At 44.3% G+C, this 18,681-nt stretch overlaps 1 protein-coding gene across 1 annotated transcript; it reads left to right on the forward strand.

Annotated features, from left to right (window-relative positions):
* The first annotated feature begins 11,853 nt into the window (after nucleotides 1–11,853).
* On the forward strand, nucleotides 11,854–14,094 carry LOC143579689 (uncharacterized). Its single transcript, XM_077062923.1, has 5 exons — nucleotides 11,854–11,921; nucleotides 12,014–12,679; nucleotides 12,797–12,874; nucleotides 13,278–13,340; nucleotides 13,823–14,094. The coding sequence occupies exons 1-5, from the start codon at nucleotides 11,877–11,879 to the stop codon at nucleotides 13,886–13,888; spliced, it is 918 nt and encodes a 305-aa protein (XP_076919038.1). The 5' UTR covers nucleotides 11,854–11,876; the 3' UTR covers nucleotides 13,889–14,094.
* The last annotated feature ends 4,587 nt before the right edge of the window (nucleotides 14,095–18,681 follow it).

An 18,681-nucleotide genomic window follows, 5' to 3' on the forward strand; every position in this document is an offset into this window, starting at 1 on the left:
TGCTTAGCCTACTTTTTATACATTTTTTCTTTTTTAATTTTTTTTTTCTGTTTTTAGAACATGATTATGGTTGTGCCAATAAAACATATATGTGTGACCCATTATCTTTTTTAATTATTTTTAGGGAGAAAGAGAAATGTACGGTGCATCACAAATCATCAAACATTCATGGTTATGTCAAATTTAATGGTTTAATTTGTTTTAATAATGGACTTTCTTATTGGATTATGACATATAATGAGGTTTTTTGGAAAAAGGATATTACGTTAAGAACAAACTCTAGCAAGGAACTAGAGACGAAAGGATGTCGATTGTCGACTGATATAAATTAGATTGCTGAAAACTATGGCTGTCAATTTTTGACACGAACATGTTAACATGACACGGCATATGTTTTAACATGTTTGAGTTTGAGCTTAACAAGTTTCGTGTCTTAAACAGGTCGACTTGTTTAAGATATGTTAAAATTTGTGTCTTAACAGGTTAAAGACATGTTAACCTGTTAGTAAACCGTGTAAATTTTTAATTTTAATAAATAAATAAATATGCACTCATAAAGTCTTAAACCTAAAGCCATACTTCTATACAACATTTCACTAATGCCCGTTAAAACACACTATTATATTTTTAATGGATGTTATGATTTGCTTATATTATTTTTTTTTATTTCAAGTATGTTATCAATTTGTGTTTTTTTGTTCCATATATGTTAAGGATTGTGGTTTTTTGTTTCAAATATGTTATGAATTATGTATTAATTAAGACTTTCATGTTTGTTTTGAAATTTTTTATTTCTTTACACATGTATTATTCAACATGTATTATTCAATGTACGTTTAAACATGTCCCTTAACATGTGTTAACACGTTAACCTGTTACTAAACAGGTTCTTGTTCATGTTTGGAAAAAATGACACGATTAGTTATCATGTCGTGCTCGTGTTTAGTACAACAGGTTATCGTGTCTTATCGTGTCATGTCCGACATGTTATGACAACCCAACTGAAAACGCTGGCTGATTTGCCTATAGAGTATTGATGCATCACACTTACATAGGGATGTCAATGAGACGGTTAGATGAGGAATGACCATCTAAGTTTCATAAGCAATTGTAAAACTGTGTCATAAATCAGTCCAGTATCTGATTATTAATTACTCTTGAGTATAAGCTATATCTTTTATTACCCTTTTTAAAATCTATGCATTAGGAATATGGGTGTTCATCTAATCGAATAACGAATTTTCAAATCGAATCGAATAATCCGAATATTTTTTATTTTTGCTAGTATCGTATTATATGCCATATTCGAAATTTGATTTGACTCAAGTTCACCTATGTTAAAAATTCAAAAACCATAATCATAATTGTAAAACTAACAAATATAATATAAGTTCAAAGTAGCTACAATACCAAATAAAAATAAGTTCAAAATTAAGGTAAAAAAAGTGTAAAAATCAAAACATTCAAAACGAAAAAACAATAACTAAATTAAGAAATAATAGTACGGGCTAAGAAATTAATAGTTTGAGCTATTGGATTTAATTATTTTGTAATTTTTATTTTATGGTTTTGGCACACAATTATTAATATATATTAATATATAATTTGAATTCGAATTAAATAAAAAATCATAACGTATTCTCCTCCGTATTGGACTACTATACTCGAATACAAATTTTTCAATCTTAATAATAGAACTCGAATCGAATCGAATCGAATGGGATTTTGAAAACTCTTAGTTAGGATTCACATGTATATTTCTAACTATTCTAAAATTTAAGTAGTTTTTGTTTTTAATAACTATACTAAACTAATATGATAAATCACATACTTTATTACTCCAAAAAAAATTCGGTTTGAGTTGAAGTATACTATTTGAGTTTTTTGGACAGGTGATATACTAACAACTAATCTACATCGGTACCTAAACTTGTAAAAGTTATTTTTTCTAATAGTCTTATAGCCGTTTCACATGTTTCGGTTTTGGGTTGCGCCTCCACACTTATCGTTACGTACAAATTAGTTCATTTAGTTTGATACTGACATATAATAACCAAAATTAAGAAAAAAAAATGAGTCAATTCATTAAGCTTTAACCTGACTTAAGTTAACTTGGAGTCAATATTTTCTTGTGGTTAAAATTCTTAGTAATACGCTAACTTGGAGCTTATTTATTTTCTTGTGTGGTTAGAAATATTGAGTCAATGAAGCTAGTGTATTACTTGGAATTTTAACCACAAGTCATGCTCTCTAGGCTTGGATTTGCTTATATTGAATAACACACAATAACGTTTGTAGGCTGAAGAGGTAGGTCCCAGCAGAGCTCAGTTGGACCCGCAAGACTCACCTCAAACAGAGACGTCTGCGCAGTCGGACCCGCGAGACTCACCTCAGAGGGACGTCTGCGCGGTTGGACCCGCAAGACTCACCTTAAGAGGGACGTCTGCGCAAAGACCAACTGGATCCGCAGGACCCACCATGCTCAGAGACGCGACGTCCTTACGCGCAGTACGCAAGCTGCTCTCGCAGGAAACGCCTCCCAATGGTCGACGTACTCCGCCTGTTCCCGCAGCTACGGATACTAGCCATCAGGGAAGGCAACCCGCATAGCAAGGCTACACGCACAAGGCACTAACTCTCAAATAATTCAGTAATGTCACCTGAAGAAGGAATGAGCAAGCCGGGAACACTCCCGCCCAAAGCCGGGAATACTCCCGCCCAAATGAGCCAGTCCGTACGATACTGGAGGATCTTTTGTACTGTACCTGCCAAGGTATGGACAAAAGATCTGACCAAAGCTACGACAGCTCACTGACAACAGTACGACGGGCAGCACGCTCTAGTACTTAAAGTCACTATTAGCCGCTGCCTACTCACCAACCCCTGTCGGGGCACGTCCATAGCCTGCAGTTGGTGGGAAAGGAATAGTACACAGCCGGCCTGGTCACTATCAGCCGCTGCCTACCCACCAACCATCAGCATGGCACGTGCGTAGCCCACAGTTGGTAGAACAGGAATACTATTCAGCCGGCTGTACCTGCTTGGAAACCTACTTTCGGCTATAAATACTCCAACACCTTGGAACGGTATCATATCTGAATATCATATCTTCTCTCTAGCTATTTCTCTTAATATACACTTATATTCAAGAGCAATCTAGTCTGATTCTCACGCCGGAGGGTGGTCACAAGGAGGTACCCCCCCCCTTCTCAGTGACGAGCTCACGGTGTCTGTTTTGCAGGTCATCAGAACAACCATCTTTTCCGGAACTAACCCTTGTGGTAAACACCTATTTAACCCCCAGATTATCCGTAATCTGCCCGGGGTCGATTAGTGTTTCTTCATTGGCGCCATCCGTGCATAAAAGCTAGAACTTGAATCTTTTTCAGTTTTTTTTCAAAACTTCTGGAAAGATGGTTAACGTTACTCCGGTCCCAAGGCCAACGAGTGACCAAGAAACCCCGGTAATCACAACCCCAGCTACTGGGAGGAACACTAGCGAGTACACAAATTTTACGAACACTACCCCGGTTACTCAAGCCGGGGCAAGTGCAGTAAATTTTACGAACACTACCCCGGTTACCCAAGCCGGGGCAAGTGCAGTAAACAATCATCCCCTGGGATTCATTGATACCCAGGTGGAAAGACAACAGACGAGGCTCCCCGGCCAAACACTTGAACAAGTTAAAGCGTGGGCGGAAGCACGTCAGAAGGAATTCCAAGCTGAGTTGGACGAACGCTTACGTTCCATCCAACAGGCTGACGAATTTGGAAGCACTTAACAGCTCAACATGAGTAGTGAGTGCGAGTACTCGGAGGAATCCGACACCGACGCAAACCCTCGCCATAGGGCGAAAGGGAAGCGTAAGGAAACGGACTTCCAACCGAGAAGGAATTTCGGAGTCACCTTCAAACCAAAAAACGCGGATGGAAACCCACGTGACTTCTCAAAAACCTTCAGACCAACTGTTGCAAATGCGGGAACGTCCAAGTTTGCAAGGGACATTGCGGAAGCGATTGCCCCGAAAAGTGCCAAGCAGATGCCCAATATCGGCACTTATGATGGCATATCCGACCCAGACGATCATTTGAACAGATTCATAGCGGGGGCAACCGTCAGCAACTGGACGGAACCCACGTGGTATTATATGTTCCAGATGACGCTGGTTGGAGCGGCTAGAGCGTGGTTTGACCGTCTACCGGTCCACCACATCTACGATTGGGCAGACTTCCAACAGAAGTTCAGCCAACACTTCAGTCAACAAAGAAAGTACACTGAAGAACAATGGACGATCATCAACTGCATCCGAGAGAAAGATGAATCTTTGCTAGACTTCATCACTCGCTTCAACTCAAAGAAGCAGAGTCTGGGCGCTATTAGCGAAGATCTTGTTCGCGCTGCTTTCATCCAGGGCGAGAAAGATCCAGAGCTCATCCGCACCTTAACGGGTAAAGACGGCATGCCATCCACATGGGATACCATCATGAAAGCAGCTAAACGCTTCGCGGAAACAGAAAAGCAACTGGGTAGAGATCTTCCCCAAAGCACAAACCTCTACACCCAGAAAACAAGATAAAACAACGTCCTTACCGCCCGACTAAACAAAAAGAGGAAGCTAGGTATTTGGCAGTCAAGGGTAAACTTTGACACCTCATCCGGCTCGCACCCTCGGTTAGGCGGAAAGGACAACATGCAGTCGTCGAACCGGAACTCCAGATGGACGCCACTCACCAAAAGCGTCACCGAGATATTCGCCACTGAGAGGCTCCCATGGCCAGAGGCTCCAATTATCCGACAGCGTCTAAACGCTGATCAAAGCAAATTCTGTGACTTCCACAGGACAAGAGGCCACACCACCGAGGAATGCTTAAACTTGAAGGACATCGTTGAAGCATTTGTCAGAGATGGGACGCTCACGCACCTCGTGGCGTAATGAACGCTGAGCAGGCTAATGCGTGTTGAACCCCAGTTGGGAAAAACACGAATGAAGCTGCAACTTCAATGTTGGAGACTACATACTGCGTAAACAACGAGATTCCGAACCAAGTGCATATCGGCTCGAAAGGCTCGATGACACTCCCATCCTAAGAACATTGAAGGGAGCTCAATTACACAGGCTGCATGTAGATCAATTCCAAACTTGTAAAGAAAAGGCCCAGAGCCACTTCTAATGGAAATGATTCTCCTTATCACATTGACGCTGATGATCTTACATTTATACTTGTAAACTTTCCACACTGATATGCCGGTATTCACCGCATAAATAAGTGGGGAAGTAAGTCGTTGAGTGTGGACGGCGGCAAAACCCGCATAAACACAAAAAACGGCAAAAATTTCAAACAGATGACAACCTTCACGCAGGTCAGTTATAGGTAAAGTTTGGTCATCCCACTAAATGAAAGTGCCGGTCTTATCCGCACAATCATGATAGAGGAAACTGAACTTTAACCTATTGACAGCCGCGCGTTGAAAGGTTTAACTTATCCAACACTGATATGCCGGTATTCACCGCATAAATAAGTGGAGACGTCGTTGCGTGTGGACGGCGGCAAAACCCGCATAAACACAAAAAACGGCAAACCTTCATTCAGGTCAGTTATAGGTAAAGTTTGGTCATCCCACTAAATGAAAGTGCCGGTCTTATCCGCACAATCATGATAGAGAAACTGAACTTTAACCTATTGACAGCCGCGCGTCGAAAGGTTTAACTTATCCAACACTGATATATCGGTATTCACCGCATAAATAAGTTGAGACGTCGTTGCGTGTGGACGGCGGCAAAACCCGCATAAACACAAAAAACGGCAAACCTTCACGCAGGTCAGTTATAGGTAAAGTTTGGTCATCCCACTAAATGAGAGTGACGGTCCTACCCGCACAATCATGATGAGGAAACTGAACATTAACCTATTGACAACCGCGCGTCGAACGGTTAACTTATTCAAAACAGATATGCCGGTATTCACCGCATAAATAAGTGGAGACGTCGTTGCGTGTGGACGGCGGCAAAACCCGCATAAACACAAAAAACGGCAAACCTTCACGCAGGTCAGTTATAGGTGAAGACTGGTCATCCCACTAAATGAAAGTGACGGTCCTACCCGCACAATCATGATAGAGGAAACTGAACACTAACCTATTGACAACCGCGCGTCGAACGGTTAACTTATTCAAAAAACTTGGAAAATTTCTGTTAAACTAACGTATGTACGAGCGAATCATATATTGTTTATGCGGCAAACACAAGTGCCAAATTAAGCTATAATATGCATGAGCAAGTCATATAACGTTTATAAAGCAAGTCATCCAGTGAAATTGGCGGTCGTACCCGCACAAACATTTATATTTCATAAAAAATTCAAACATTACAAGAATGGCCGGGTATCTACCCGCCTACAGAAATATAAATCTATCCTAACGGTGGGAAGGGATCTCAAGGTTCAAACTTCAGGACCACTACCTCCAAACCCACTTGTACCCGCACTATCAGTTGGCTGTGGCGGTTCAAGCAAAGTCTTGAGAATGGTTAGCCCATCATCAGCAGCAGCAATCTCGTTCACCTTCTCCACCACCGGATGCGGGAAGGCAGCATACTGGTTCACTGCTTGGTCATAAGCAGCTTCAGTATCCACATCATATAGAGGGAAGTTGGAAGGCGGGATGCCCTTCTCAACAAACCCTAGACCAAGCAGGAAGCCAGCCTTTTCCCCATCCTCATGAGAAGCGTTGAGGGCTGCGCTCATGGCCTTGTCATAAGATGTATTCGTGAAGACTCGATGCACAACCTACAAGAAAAAATACAAGTATCAAAACCTTTTCTAAGCACAAAGAAAAGCGTAAAGATATTATGAAGCTACGCATACCTGCGACAACGCTTCTCGTAGAAGCCATTCCTTGGTAATCAGAGCTTCTTGGAGGGCAGCCTGAGCTAGGTCACGGGCGCGTTCGGCTTCATTCTTGTTAAGGTTGGCAAACAACATTTCCTTAGCAGCAGCCTCTTCAACGCCCTTCAGCTTACGCTCAGTATGGTCAAGCATACCCCTCTGATCCAAGATCTCTTGAAGCTTCTTTGCGTCTTCCATAGCCAAAGCATCATGAGCCTGCTGAAGCCTCTCTAGTTTGGCTTTAAGCTCCTCATTTTCGGTGCGTAGAGGTTCAGCAACGGCTTCAGCCTTGGTGGCCCTCTCGGTCGCGTTCCGCGCAGTTTCCTTAGCCAACCGAAGCTGTTCGTTAACAGCTTGGGTAGCCTTGGAACGGGCCTCGAGCCGGGCCTGCACTTCAACCTCGAGGGCCTTGAAGGCCTTTTCCTTCTCTGCAGCAATTGCGGAAAGTCTCCTGTTCTCTTCCCGGATAGCCCGCGCCTGAGCCACTTCTTGGATACGCGCAGCCTTTAACTTGTCGTTTTCACGACAAAGCAACTCGACGCGCGGCTGCATCCGGGCAAGGAGAATCCGAAGCTCATTTGTCAGCCTACCCTCCTGGTAGCTAGACATGGCTTCCCCCAACGCGCCACTTGGGGCCGCGTGACGCGCCCACTCGACGCAGTCCACAGCCGTCCGAAGGGTTGTTCCCCGGCGGATGTTCCACCGTGGAACATACACCTCATTCGAATCCGACACTGCAAAAACAAAAAGCAGTTAGGAAAAGATGATAAAAATATAAAAAGGCCAAAATAACCCTACGCACCTGTAGGGTCGACAACAGGCCGGTAGCCGCCAAACCCATCACCCGAACCTAACGGATAACCATCCAAGAGGTCAGGCAGATGGGAAGGAGGCAGAGATTGGCTAGAAGCCCCGAACATACCTGCTGAACCGGCCGGGGACGAGGTAGTCGCCGGTGCCGGAGGCACGGTTGAAGCTGCCGCGGTAGAGACCATCGGAGGTGAACTCACTGGAGGTGAACTCACAACCGTGGCCGCCACTGCGGAGGAGCCCGCGGAAACAATTACCGCCGGCTCAGTGAAGGATTCCGTGAAGATCACACTGACAGCCGGCGGGGATGATGTTACAGTTGGAACAGTTGCCTCAACAGGATGAGCAACTGAACCAATACTGCAAACGGGCGTAGCCGCCTGGGTCATCGCCTCGGGTAGGTTGACCAAACCTACCGTCATGGGTCCAGAACTGCTCCTCCCCGCATCACTTTGGAATGCAGTAGCATCCACGCCTGCATGAAGACAAGATATTAAAAACAATGGCGGAAAGAATTGCGGGTAAGATTAATTTACACTTACGAGTTTTCTTGAGCTTGAAGGTTCTGACAGGCGGGGACGAACCCGATGGAGCCGGCCTCTTCACGCCGGTCACCGTCGTCGTACTGGGCGGATCGGAGGTGACAGCTGTCTCAACCTCCGGGACAGTGGTCTCACCATCACCAGGGTTCCCCGCCGCCTCTTCACTTTCGGTCTCCGACTCAGACCGGTTCCCCTGATCGGCAGTGGAGGCAACCTTCACCTTGCCCTTCCCGCCAGCAGCCTTCTTCCTCGCGAAGAAAGGACCATCTGCGGATTCCTCATCAGAAGATTACAAAATTAGAGGAATTCCAGCAGAGGTTTGAGCATTGAGAGGGCGAGGGTTAAATAATCTTTTACCTGGCCGCGTGGCGCTCAGTATCTCGTGGCCCGGCGGGTAGACCTCCACAAACCGATCCGCAGTTTGCTCAAGGATGGGCAACTCGTTCTCATCAAGAGCACGAGTACCCATCCGAGCGGGACCACCGCTCTCCCGCGGCTGCAGAAGAGATTGCAAGTTGTTTCCCTCTGAAAATAGACAGAAACAGTTAGAAGAAAAACCCTAAATCAGCAAAAAGATATGAAGCATACCGTAAGGGATAGAGTTCAAACCGTATTCGAGGACGATAGGAATCTGTGGCGCCTCTGCCCCGGCATCCTTCCACACCCGGCTCATCCCGAGCATAACCATCCCGGACTCCGCAAAGCGGTAAACGGGAGTCTGGATCCGGGAAATCTTGGAAAACCATTCCGCCTCCGGGTAGTTGGAGGCGTGAAGGCTCGGAAGTGCTCTCCCGTTCTTGAATGTCATCGCTATGGGGACGACACGGGCAGAGATGTAGAAGAACTCCCGCTTCCAAGACCGAAGACTGCGCTCGGTAGTACAGATCTTCAAACCCTTGATCCGGGTGACCAAGGTGTACCAGCCTTGGATGCACCTCCAAGAATAGAAGGTCATCAGGCGGTCGACATGAGGCTCCACACCCAGAATGAGGCACACCCATTCAAAATGGCGGATCTTGGCGATCGCCATTGGGTGTACCTCCGTCAGGTGCACACCGTGTCTCTCCAGAACACGGTATACAAACTTCGTCAACGGGAACCTGAGATTCCCATAGATGAAGAATGCAGCATACACCCCTATTTTGCCTTTGGGGGCATCGTACACCGTCTGGTGAGGCTCAGGGAACTCAGGCTCGAAAGGCTCGAGCATGAACTTCCTGACGATGTACTGATACTGGTCGACGGGAAGAGCACACTGGCACTCGCCAGCAGTACTCTTATCGTCCTTATCAGAAGTGGACGTCGGGTTCTTGGAATACACGTCCGACTCTTCAGCAGTAACTTCAAGATCATGAGTAGAAGACATGTTTTGGAGGATGGAAAGAAGAACGATTTCAGGAGAATGCCCGACGGAAAAGTTAGAGTATTCGCCGGAAATCGCTTAGAAGATGAAGTGAAACTGTGAATTGAGATGCATCCTCTCCTCCCTTTATATACTCATCGCAAAGAATGCGATGAATTTAATGCGGGAGAGACGGAAAAGCGCAGGTGCAATGAAACTATGACACGTGGAAAAGGCAAGCTGACAACAGCTGTCGACAGGACGTGCGCCGTAAACTTCGCGGCCACGCGCCCGAAAACTCGCGCCCACGCGCCTGAAAAACCGTCTGGAATGACCATCTACTGTCACGTCGCCATAACTTCATGCACGTCCTGAAACTGTCAGAAGAAACCGTTGGACGACGCAACCGTCCCTTCAACAGTTTGGACTGTTCTTATCCTTTCACCAACTCTTCGAATTTCAAAAAGATTCAAAAAGATTCAAAAGTAAGCGGGACTATACCCCCTTACCTTGGCAACCAAGTAACTATAAGACAGGTGCGGGTACAGTGTCAAGGCAAAACCCTTCACATACTTAGCACCTGCAGGGAATTGAAGCCAAGAATACCTCGGCAACCAAGTAACTATAAGACGGGTGTGGGTACAGTGTCAAGGCAAAACCCTTCACATACTTAGCACCTGCAGGGAATTGACGCCAGGAATACCTTGGAAGTAAAGTAACTATAAGACGAGTGCGGGTACAGTGTCAAGGCAAAACCCTTCACATACTTAGCACTCCGCAAGGAATTGAAACCAAGAAGGATCTTCTGGGCCATGCTTGCGGAAACGGAAATAACATCCCGCATAGCGGGAACGTTGAGAACTAGATTGTTTGAAGCTCCAAGATGGAATTGGTTGTTTAACATAATTGATCACTATGTTCAAAACTACCAAAACCTCATGGAGAATCTACACAAGTGGAACTCAACGCTCCTGACTTGCGAGGAGGTTACAGACCTACCCGCATCATACCCAAAGATCAAGCAGAAAAGTCGGGAATTTCTGCACGTGACATTAGGACTTCCGCGGGAAGAATCCCCATGGAAAACCTTAAAACTAAACCCTTTTCAAAACCCCTTGCTTAAGTCCAAAAGTTCACCTCACTTATTAAAAATTCATGAGAAGAACATTGGACTGGGGGGACTTGAAGAGGTAGGTCCCAGCAGAGCCCAGTTGGACCCGCAAGACTCACCTCAAACAGAGACGTCTGCGCAGTCGGACCCGCGAGACTCACCTCAGAGGGACGTCTGCGCGGTTGGACCCGCAAGACTCACCTTAAGAGGGACGTCTGCGCAAAGACCAACTGGATCCGCAGGACCCACCATGCTCAGAGACGCAACGTCCTTACGCGCAGTACGCAAGCTGCTCTCGCAGGAAACGCCTCCCAATGGTCGACGTACTCCGCCTGTTCCCGCAGCTAGGATACTAGCCATCAGGGAAGGCAACCCGCACAGCAAGGCTACACGCACAAGGCACTAACTCTCAAATAATTCAGTAATGTCACCTGAAGAAGGAATGAGCAAGCCGGGAACACTCCCGCCCAAAGCCGGGAATACTCCCGCCCAAATGAGCCAGTCCGTACGATACTGGAGGATCTTTTGTACTGTACCTGCCAAGGTATGGACAAAAGATCTGACCAAAGCTACGACAGCTCACTGACAACAGTACGACGGGCAGCACGCTCTAGTACTTATTCAATTCAATAAAGTGTTTATGGTTTGAATTTGATGTTGAGTAGTTGATGATAGAAATGAAGAAGATCTAGGCTAGGGTTTGAAGTAGTTATGGCTGCTGCAGAGACCTCGCAAGTGACAATCACCTTAGGTCGCACTGGACAGGTAACCAACCACCTTATTATGCTATGCTATGCTGATTAATCATGTATTATTATTGGTAGCTGTTGTTGATTTGAGTGTGAGTGTGTGTGTTTAGGTTGTGAAAAGAGGAGGAACAGCTGCTGCTGTATTATTGGATAGAAGCAGCAACAGCGAACCGATTATTATTCCTGGAACTGAACGCCCTTCAGTTAGAGATAGATTAGGTGCTGCCCATCATCATCATAATAATAATAGTAATAATAATAATAATAATAATAATAAAAGGTAAAGCTATTCTACCCACCCTTCCTTTGATTCAATTTTTCAAAGCTGCCATAGATACTGACTTATACACCCACCATTTCTACTAGTAATACTAATAATGATTTTATGATATGGATGGTTACTTTCACTTTTATCCTCAGGTTGCGTCGACCTGCTGATGATGATCACGCTACATGGAATTTCAACCCTACTACCTTGGATGGTAATTTTCTTTCTTTCTTTCTTTACCATCATTCTGCATTTTTTCCCAACTTTTACCATCATTTTTTTTAATTTTACTGTCTACTCTATAAGATCTCCGTCTTAGTGAAGATGATCTACGATTCAAAATCATCAAACACACACAAAGCAATAACATCCTGGACCTTCGTGACATGCTGTCAAGGTCCACCCGTCCTTCAACTGCTAACTCCTATACCACGCGTGAAACTAGACAAGGGATACTCGACCCAAGGGACGATAGACCCCGTGGGCATGTGTCTAGAGATGATGGGCTCGTGTCTAGGGGTGATAGACAAAGGATGGCTGAACCATTGGATGGTAGACAGGGCATGCCTGAGCCATGTGTGGTTAGAGACCAAGCTATATGATGTCAGACCACGCGTAACAGAAAGGCCCATTAGTGGGATGACAGGTCAATACACATCCATGAGAACTTCAGAAGGTCCACCCCGTATGGGCTTCGTAGGAGATTCTTACTCGCCATGGACCTTGGATCATATTAGGCGTAAATCACCAGATACTAGAGGTATATCCCCACAGAGAAGGCGGGCATACGAAGATACTAGATCAGTGGCGTATGACAATCGGGATGCCAGTGAGAATTCAAGGCCCGTGGGCCCCACATCATTTCTGTCAAAACTATCTCCCACTGTTGGGCCAATGAAAGCGGTGGGGGCTACGCCTTTTGTTGCCCCCACACTTCCACCTCGTGGTAATGTGCAACGCAGTCAATATCCAGTTAAGCCACCTATCTTCTGTTTGCAGTCCTTGTTTAATTTGAGCTTTTACTTCAAAATACTCACTATTTATTTATTTATTTTTTTAAAAATTTTTGTTGCTACTTGTTTCTCATAGGTAGAACCTATTACCGTGGAAGGTTTTTTGCGTTCGTTGGGATTGGAAAAGTATTTGATTTCATTCAAGGTTGAGGAGGTACTAAGCATTGCTACCTAAGATTATTTCTTCTCATGATATGCAATATTCTTGTAAAGACGTCATAAAATGTATACTACATGAATGTTAATCATCAACTTTGATATGTTGTTTCTCTGCTTTATTCACACAAACTTTGCAAACAGATGCTACAGTCATTTTGTTGTTAACATGATCTTCTGATGGATTTGGTTCTGTAAATTCATCTTATTTAGTGGGCTTTCTTTGTATAGAATTGGCTGCGATTTTTTACTAAACGTATTTGATTATGATGGACCAAAAACTGGAAGTTTAGAACTTTTATATTTGATCTAAGATGTTTGTTGCTCTAAGTTTCTGTTTAAAGCTAATCTAGCACTCTTTTAAAAAGCAACTTCTATTTACTATTTCAATTGAATGTCAGGTTGATATGTCTGCTTTGAGCCAAATGGGGGACCGAGATCTCAAAGAGTTGGGAATACCTATGGTATGCTTTTCTTTATCACAATCAATCAAAGATTTGCTTGCTTTATTTTCATGAGTTTTTAAACGATCTGCTTGCTGTATGCGCATATAATGCATATATGTGTGGGCCCCTGGGGGCGAAAAAGGGTTGGGGTGGAGCACTAATTTTGACATTATTTTACAAATTTTGTGAAAATAACGTTAAAAGTGGCAAAAGGTTAATCATGCATCATGTGGTGGCGTTGATAGCCGAAAGGCAAGGGTACATGCACCAATCGGCCAGTGTCGCATTGGTTGAGTGCTATGTGCCTTATGTCCAAGGCTTGATACAAAAAACTACTATCGAGCCGGGGGTCTCACCGGAAGAAGCAACCTCAGACCCTACTATAGTTTTGCTATTGGTGGGATTTACTGAGTATGATGATGATGATCATCATTAGTTTTTAGTGATGCTTTATCATCAAATTTAGTTTTTTTTACCTTTTTTTATTCTTGTTTTGCCAGGGACCTAGGAAAAAGATACTCCTGGCTGTGCTTGCGCGCGGCGGAAGTGGAAGGCAAGCAAGATGAGCCATGAGATAATACTGTAGTTGATTTACAACAAGCCTTCATACCAAATCTTGATATTAGGAGCGGGCATGATAACTTTTATTTCTGTTGCGAGTCAAAATAGTGGGACAATGGATGTTTATTTTTTTCCATTAGTTTTTGTGCATTATTTGTTGTTCTTTTGAGTGTTAACAATTGTACATTTCTTTTAAGAAATGAAGGGATGATTTTGGTTTATGATGCAACTCATTGTTTGTGTTGGGTTTAAAAAAAATATGGAATGAATGGTCAATTGTCAAATGTGTAAATAGTATTGACTGTGTGGCACGCCATGTAAAAAGCTAAACAAAATTCTAGCAGTGTCTTAAGATATCACCACCTATATTATGGGCGTGTATGGGACGGTTAGGTTCGGTTTTGAGCCGTCATCGAAACAAAAGCGAGAAATTTGGTTAATGGAGAATAATAAGTGGTCTGTTTTAGGTTAAGCAGTTGTTGGTATGGGTTTGGTATGTTTCATATAACAATTGCATTTGATAAAAGAGGCCAATAAATATGATTTTGTACCTGCTTCTTTATATTTATATTTTGTTGTCCAAATTTTTTTTTTCTGATAGCAACACAAAGGTTTTAGTGAAATGAATGTCATTCCCACTTTAAAGGGTGGTAAAATAATTAAGATGTGAATTAGAAGGTTAGGTGTTCAAACCCTAGTTCAAAAAAAAAAACAAAATGAATGCCACGCTTTTTCTACCTTATATGCAATAAAATAAAATAAACCATGTTTGTAGAACAGAAGAATTATTATTGTTATTAAAATATTGTTAGTTTTGTCAAGGATATGACATATCAACGTAAGAGTAGGTATAACGTTAGTTAGGGGTGAGCAAAAAACGGTTCGGAACCGTTAGAACCGAGGAACCGGAACCGAACCGTGTCTCAGAACCGCTAATGTGTGTACCGGTTCAGTTCTCGATTCTCAGAATTTGCACTAAACGGTTCCCGGTTCGGTTCCGGTTAAAACCGGCGGTTCTAGACTTGGAACAGAAGAACCGGAATATTCAAAACGTTTTAAATAAATTTACCAATCCCCATTTTGTATAGAGTAACTTATTAATCGGCATCCATTTAATCATTTTTTAATTCAAATCTTCTTTCTTTACGTTCAAGAACTAGCAACCATGATCAATTTGAAATAAGCTATCAACGTAATTTAATATAAAATGATATGGTCTTCCATTAATTTATCGCTGCTCATGATTTAACTTCAACACTTAGGTTTTAATAAAAAATATAACGGATGTTCATGTTGTAATCTAAATTAGTTTACCGTGAAAGAAGACATACAATTGTATAAACTTTTGCAATTTGCAAAGTTTGCATAACTCATTTAATAAATAAATTATCGAACCGGTTCTAGCCAGAATCGTTTAGCAAGAACCGGTTTTAGCGGTTCTGGAACCGAACCGATTTACTATAATAGGTTCCGGTTCCGGTTCGGTTCTTGCGGTTCTGAACCGTTGCACAACCCTAACGTTAGTTATAATGAGGGACGTGGAGTGAAGAGGTAGGTCCCAGCAGAGCCCAGTTGGACCCGCAAGACTCACCTTCAAAAGATACGTCTGCGCAGAAACCAACTGGATACGCAGGACCCACCATGCTCAGAGACGTGACGTCCTTACGCGCAGTACGCAAGCTGTTCCCGCAGGAAATGCCTCCCAATGGTGAAGTACTCTGCCTGTTCCCGCAGCTGCGGATACAAGCCATCAGGGAAGGCCACCCGCGCAGCAAGGCTACACGCACAAGGCACTTAGCTCTCAATCACAGTTGTCACCTGAAGGAATGAGCAAAGCCGGGAACAATCCCGCACAAAGGCGGGAGGGGAAATACTCCCGCCCAACTAAGCCAGTCCGTACGATACGGGAAGATCTTCTGTACTGTACCTGACGAGGTATGGGCAAGAGATCTGACCAAAGATACGACAGCTTATTGACAGCAGTATGGCGAGCAGCATGCTCTTGTACTGTATGTCACTATTAGCCGCTGCCTACTTACCAACTCCTGCCATACCACGTGCATAGCCGGCAGTTGGTGGAAAAGGAATAGTACACAGCAGACCTGGTCACTGTCAGCCGCTGTCTACCCACCAACTACCAGCATGGCACGCGCGTAGGCCACAGTTGGTAGAACATGAATACTATTCAGCCGGCTACACCTTCTTGGAAACCTACCTTCGGCTATAAATACCCCAAATGGTATGATCATCTCATCTTATCATATTATCATATATACCTGATATCTGCTCTAGCAATCTCTTAATATACATTTATATTTAAAGAGCAATCTAGTCTGATTCTCACGCCGGAGGGTGGTCACAAGGAGGAACCCCCCCTTCTCAGTGACAAGCTCACGGTCTGTTTTGCAGGTTATCAGAAGAACCATCTTTGCTGGGTCTAACCCCTCGTGGGAAACATCTATCTAACCCCCAGGTTACCCGTAATTTGCCCGGGGTCCGGTTAGTGTTTCTTCATTGGCGCCATCCGTGCATAAAAGCTAGAACTTCATTTCTTTTCAGTTTCTTCAAACTTCTGGAAAGATGGTTAAAGAAATTCCGGTAACCACAACCCCACCTACTGGGAGGAACACCGGCGACTACACAGTCTTTACAAACACTACCCCGGTTACCCAAGCCGGGGCAAGTGAAGTAAATTTTACGAACACTACCCCAGTTACCCAAGCTGGGGCAAGTGCAGTAAATAATCGCTCACTGGGATTCACCGATACCCAGTTAGAGAAACGAACAAGGCTCCCCCGCCAAACACTCGATGAAGTTAAGGCATGGGCGGAGGCACGTCAGAAGGAATTCCAAGCTGAGTTGGACGAACGCTTGCGTTCCGTCCAACAGGCTGACGAATTCGAATAATACTTGGACGATGATTCGGAGGAATCCGATAGAGACGCAAACCCTCGTCATAAGGCGAAAGGGAAGCGTAAAGAAACGGACTCCCAACCGAGAAGGCGTTTTGGGGAAGCCTTCAAACCAAAAAACCCAGGTGGAAGCCCACGTGACTTCTCCAAAACATTCAGACCAACTGTTGCAAATGCGGGAACGTCCAAATTTGCAAGGGACATTGCGGAAGCAATTGCCCCAAAAAGTGCCAAACAAATGTCCAACATAGGCACATATGATGGTATATCTGACCCAGACGATCATTTGAACAGATTCATAGCGGGGGCAACCGTCAGTAATTGGACGGAACCTACGTGGTGTTACATGTTCCAAATGACGCTTGTTGGGCCAGCTAGAGCGTGGTTCGATCGTTTACCGGTCAACCACATCTACGACTGGGCAGACTTCAAACAGAAGTTTAGCCAACACTTCAGCCAACAACGAAAGTATACCGAAGAACAATGGACAATCCTCAAATGCATTCGAGAGGAGGATGAATCTTTGCCAGACTTCATCACTCGCTTCAACTCAAAGAAGCTAAGTCTGGGTAACATTAGCGAAGATCTTGTTCGCGCTGCTTTTATTCAGGGCGCGAACGACCCAGAGCTCATCTGCACCTTAACGGGTAAAGATGGCATGCCATCCACATGGGATGCCATCATGACAGCAGCTAAACGCTTTGCGGAAACTGAGAGCAACTGGGTAGAGATCTCCCACAGAGCACAAACCTCTACACCCAGAAAACAAGAGAAGACAACGTCCTTACCGCCCGACTAAACAAAAAGCGGAAGCTAGGCATTTGGCAGTCAAGGGTAAACTTTGACACCTCATCCGGCTTGCAACATCGGTTAGGCGGAAGGGATAACGCACAGTCAAACCAGAACTCCAGATGGACGCCACTCACCAAAAGCGTCACCGAGATATTCACCACTGAGGAGCTCCCATGGCCAAAGGCTCCAATAATCCGACATCGTCACAATGCTGATCGGAGCAAATACTATGACTTTCACAGGACAAAAGGCCACAACACTGAAGAATGCATAGACGTAAAGGACATGGTCGAAGCATTTGTCAGAGATGGGACGCTCGCGCACCTCGTTGCGCAATAAACGCTGAGCAGGCTGATGCGTGTAGAACCCTAGCTGGGGAAAACACGAATAAAATTGCAGCGTCAATGTGGAGACTACATGCTGCGTAAAGAACGAGATCCCGAACCAGGTGCATATCGGCTCGATGGCACTCCCATCCCAACAACATGGAAGGGAGCTCAATTACAAAGTTTGCATGTAGATCAATTCCAAATTTGTAAAGAAAAGGCCCAGAGCCACTTCTAATGGAAATGATTCTCCTTAGAACATCGACGCTGATAATTTTACATTTATACTTTTAACTTTCAACACTGATGCCGGTCTTCACCGCATACATATGTGTGAAAGAAGTCGTTGTGGGGAAGGCGGCAAAACCCGCATAAACCCAAAAAACGGCAAACCTTCACGCAGGTCAGTTAAAGTTCAAGTTCGGTCATCCCACTAAATGAAAGTGCCGGTTTATCCGCATGAATCATGATAGAGGAAACTGAACACTAACCTATTAACAACCGCGCGTCGAACGGTTAATTTATTCAACACTGATGCCGGTTTTCACCGCATAATTACGGGAAAAGTCGTTGCGTGGGGAAGGCGGCAAAACCCGCATAAACCCAAAAAACGGCAAACCTTCACGCAGGTCAGTTAAAGGTAAAGTTCAGTCATCCCACTAAATGAAAGTGCCGGTCTATCCGCATGAATCATGATAAGAGGAAACTGAACACTAACCTATTAACAACCGCGCGTCGAACGGATAACTTATCCTAAACACTTAGAAA

This window comes from Bidens hawaiensis, unplaced genomic scaffold (assembly GCF_021521415.1).
Source record: "Bidens hawaiensis isolate Kalapana, Puna unplaced genomic scaffold, B.hawaiensis_p1.1 tig00029912_1, whole genome shotgun sequence".
In the NCBI taxonomy this organism is placed as follows: Eukaryota; Viridiplantae; Streptophyta; class Magnoliopsida; order Asterales; family Asteraceae; genus Bidens; species Bidens hawaiensis.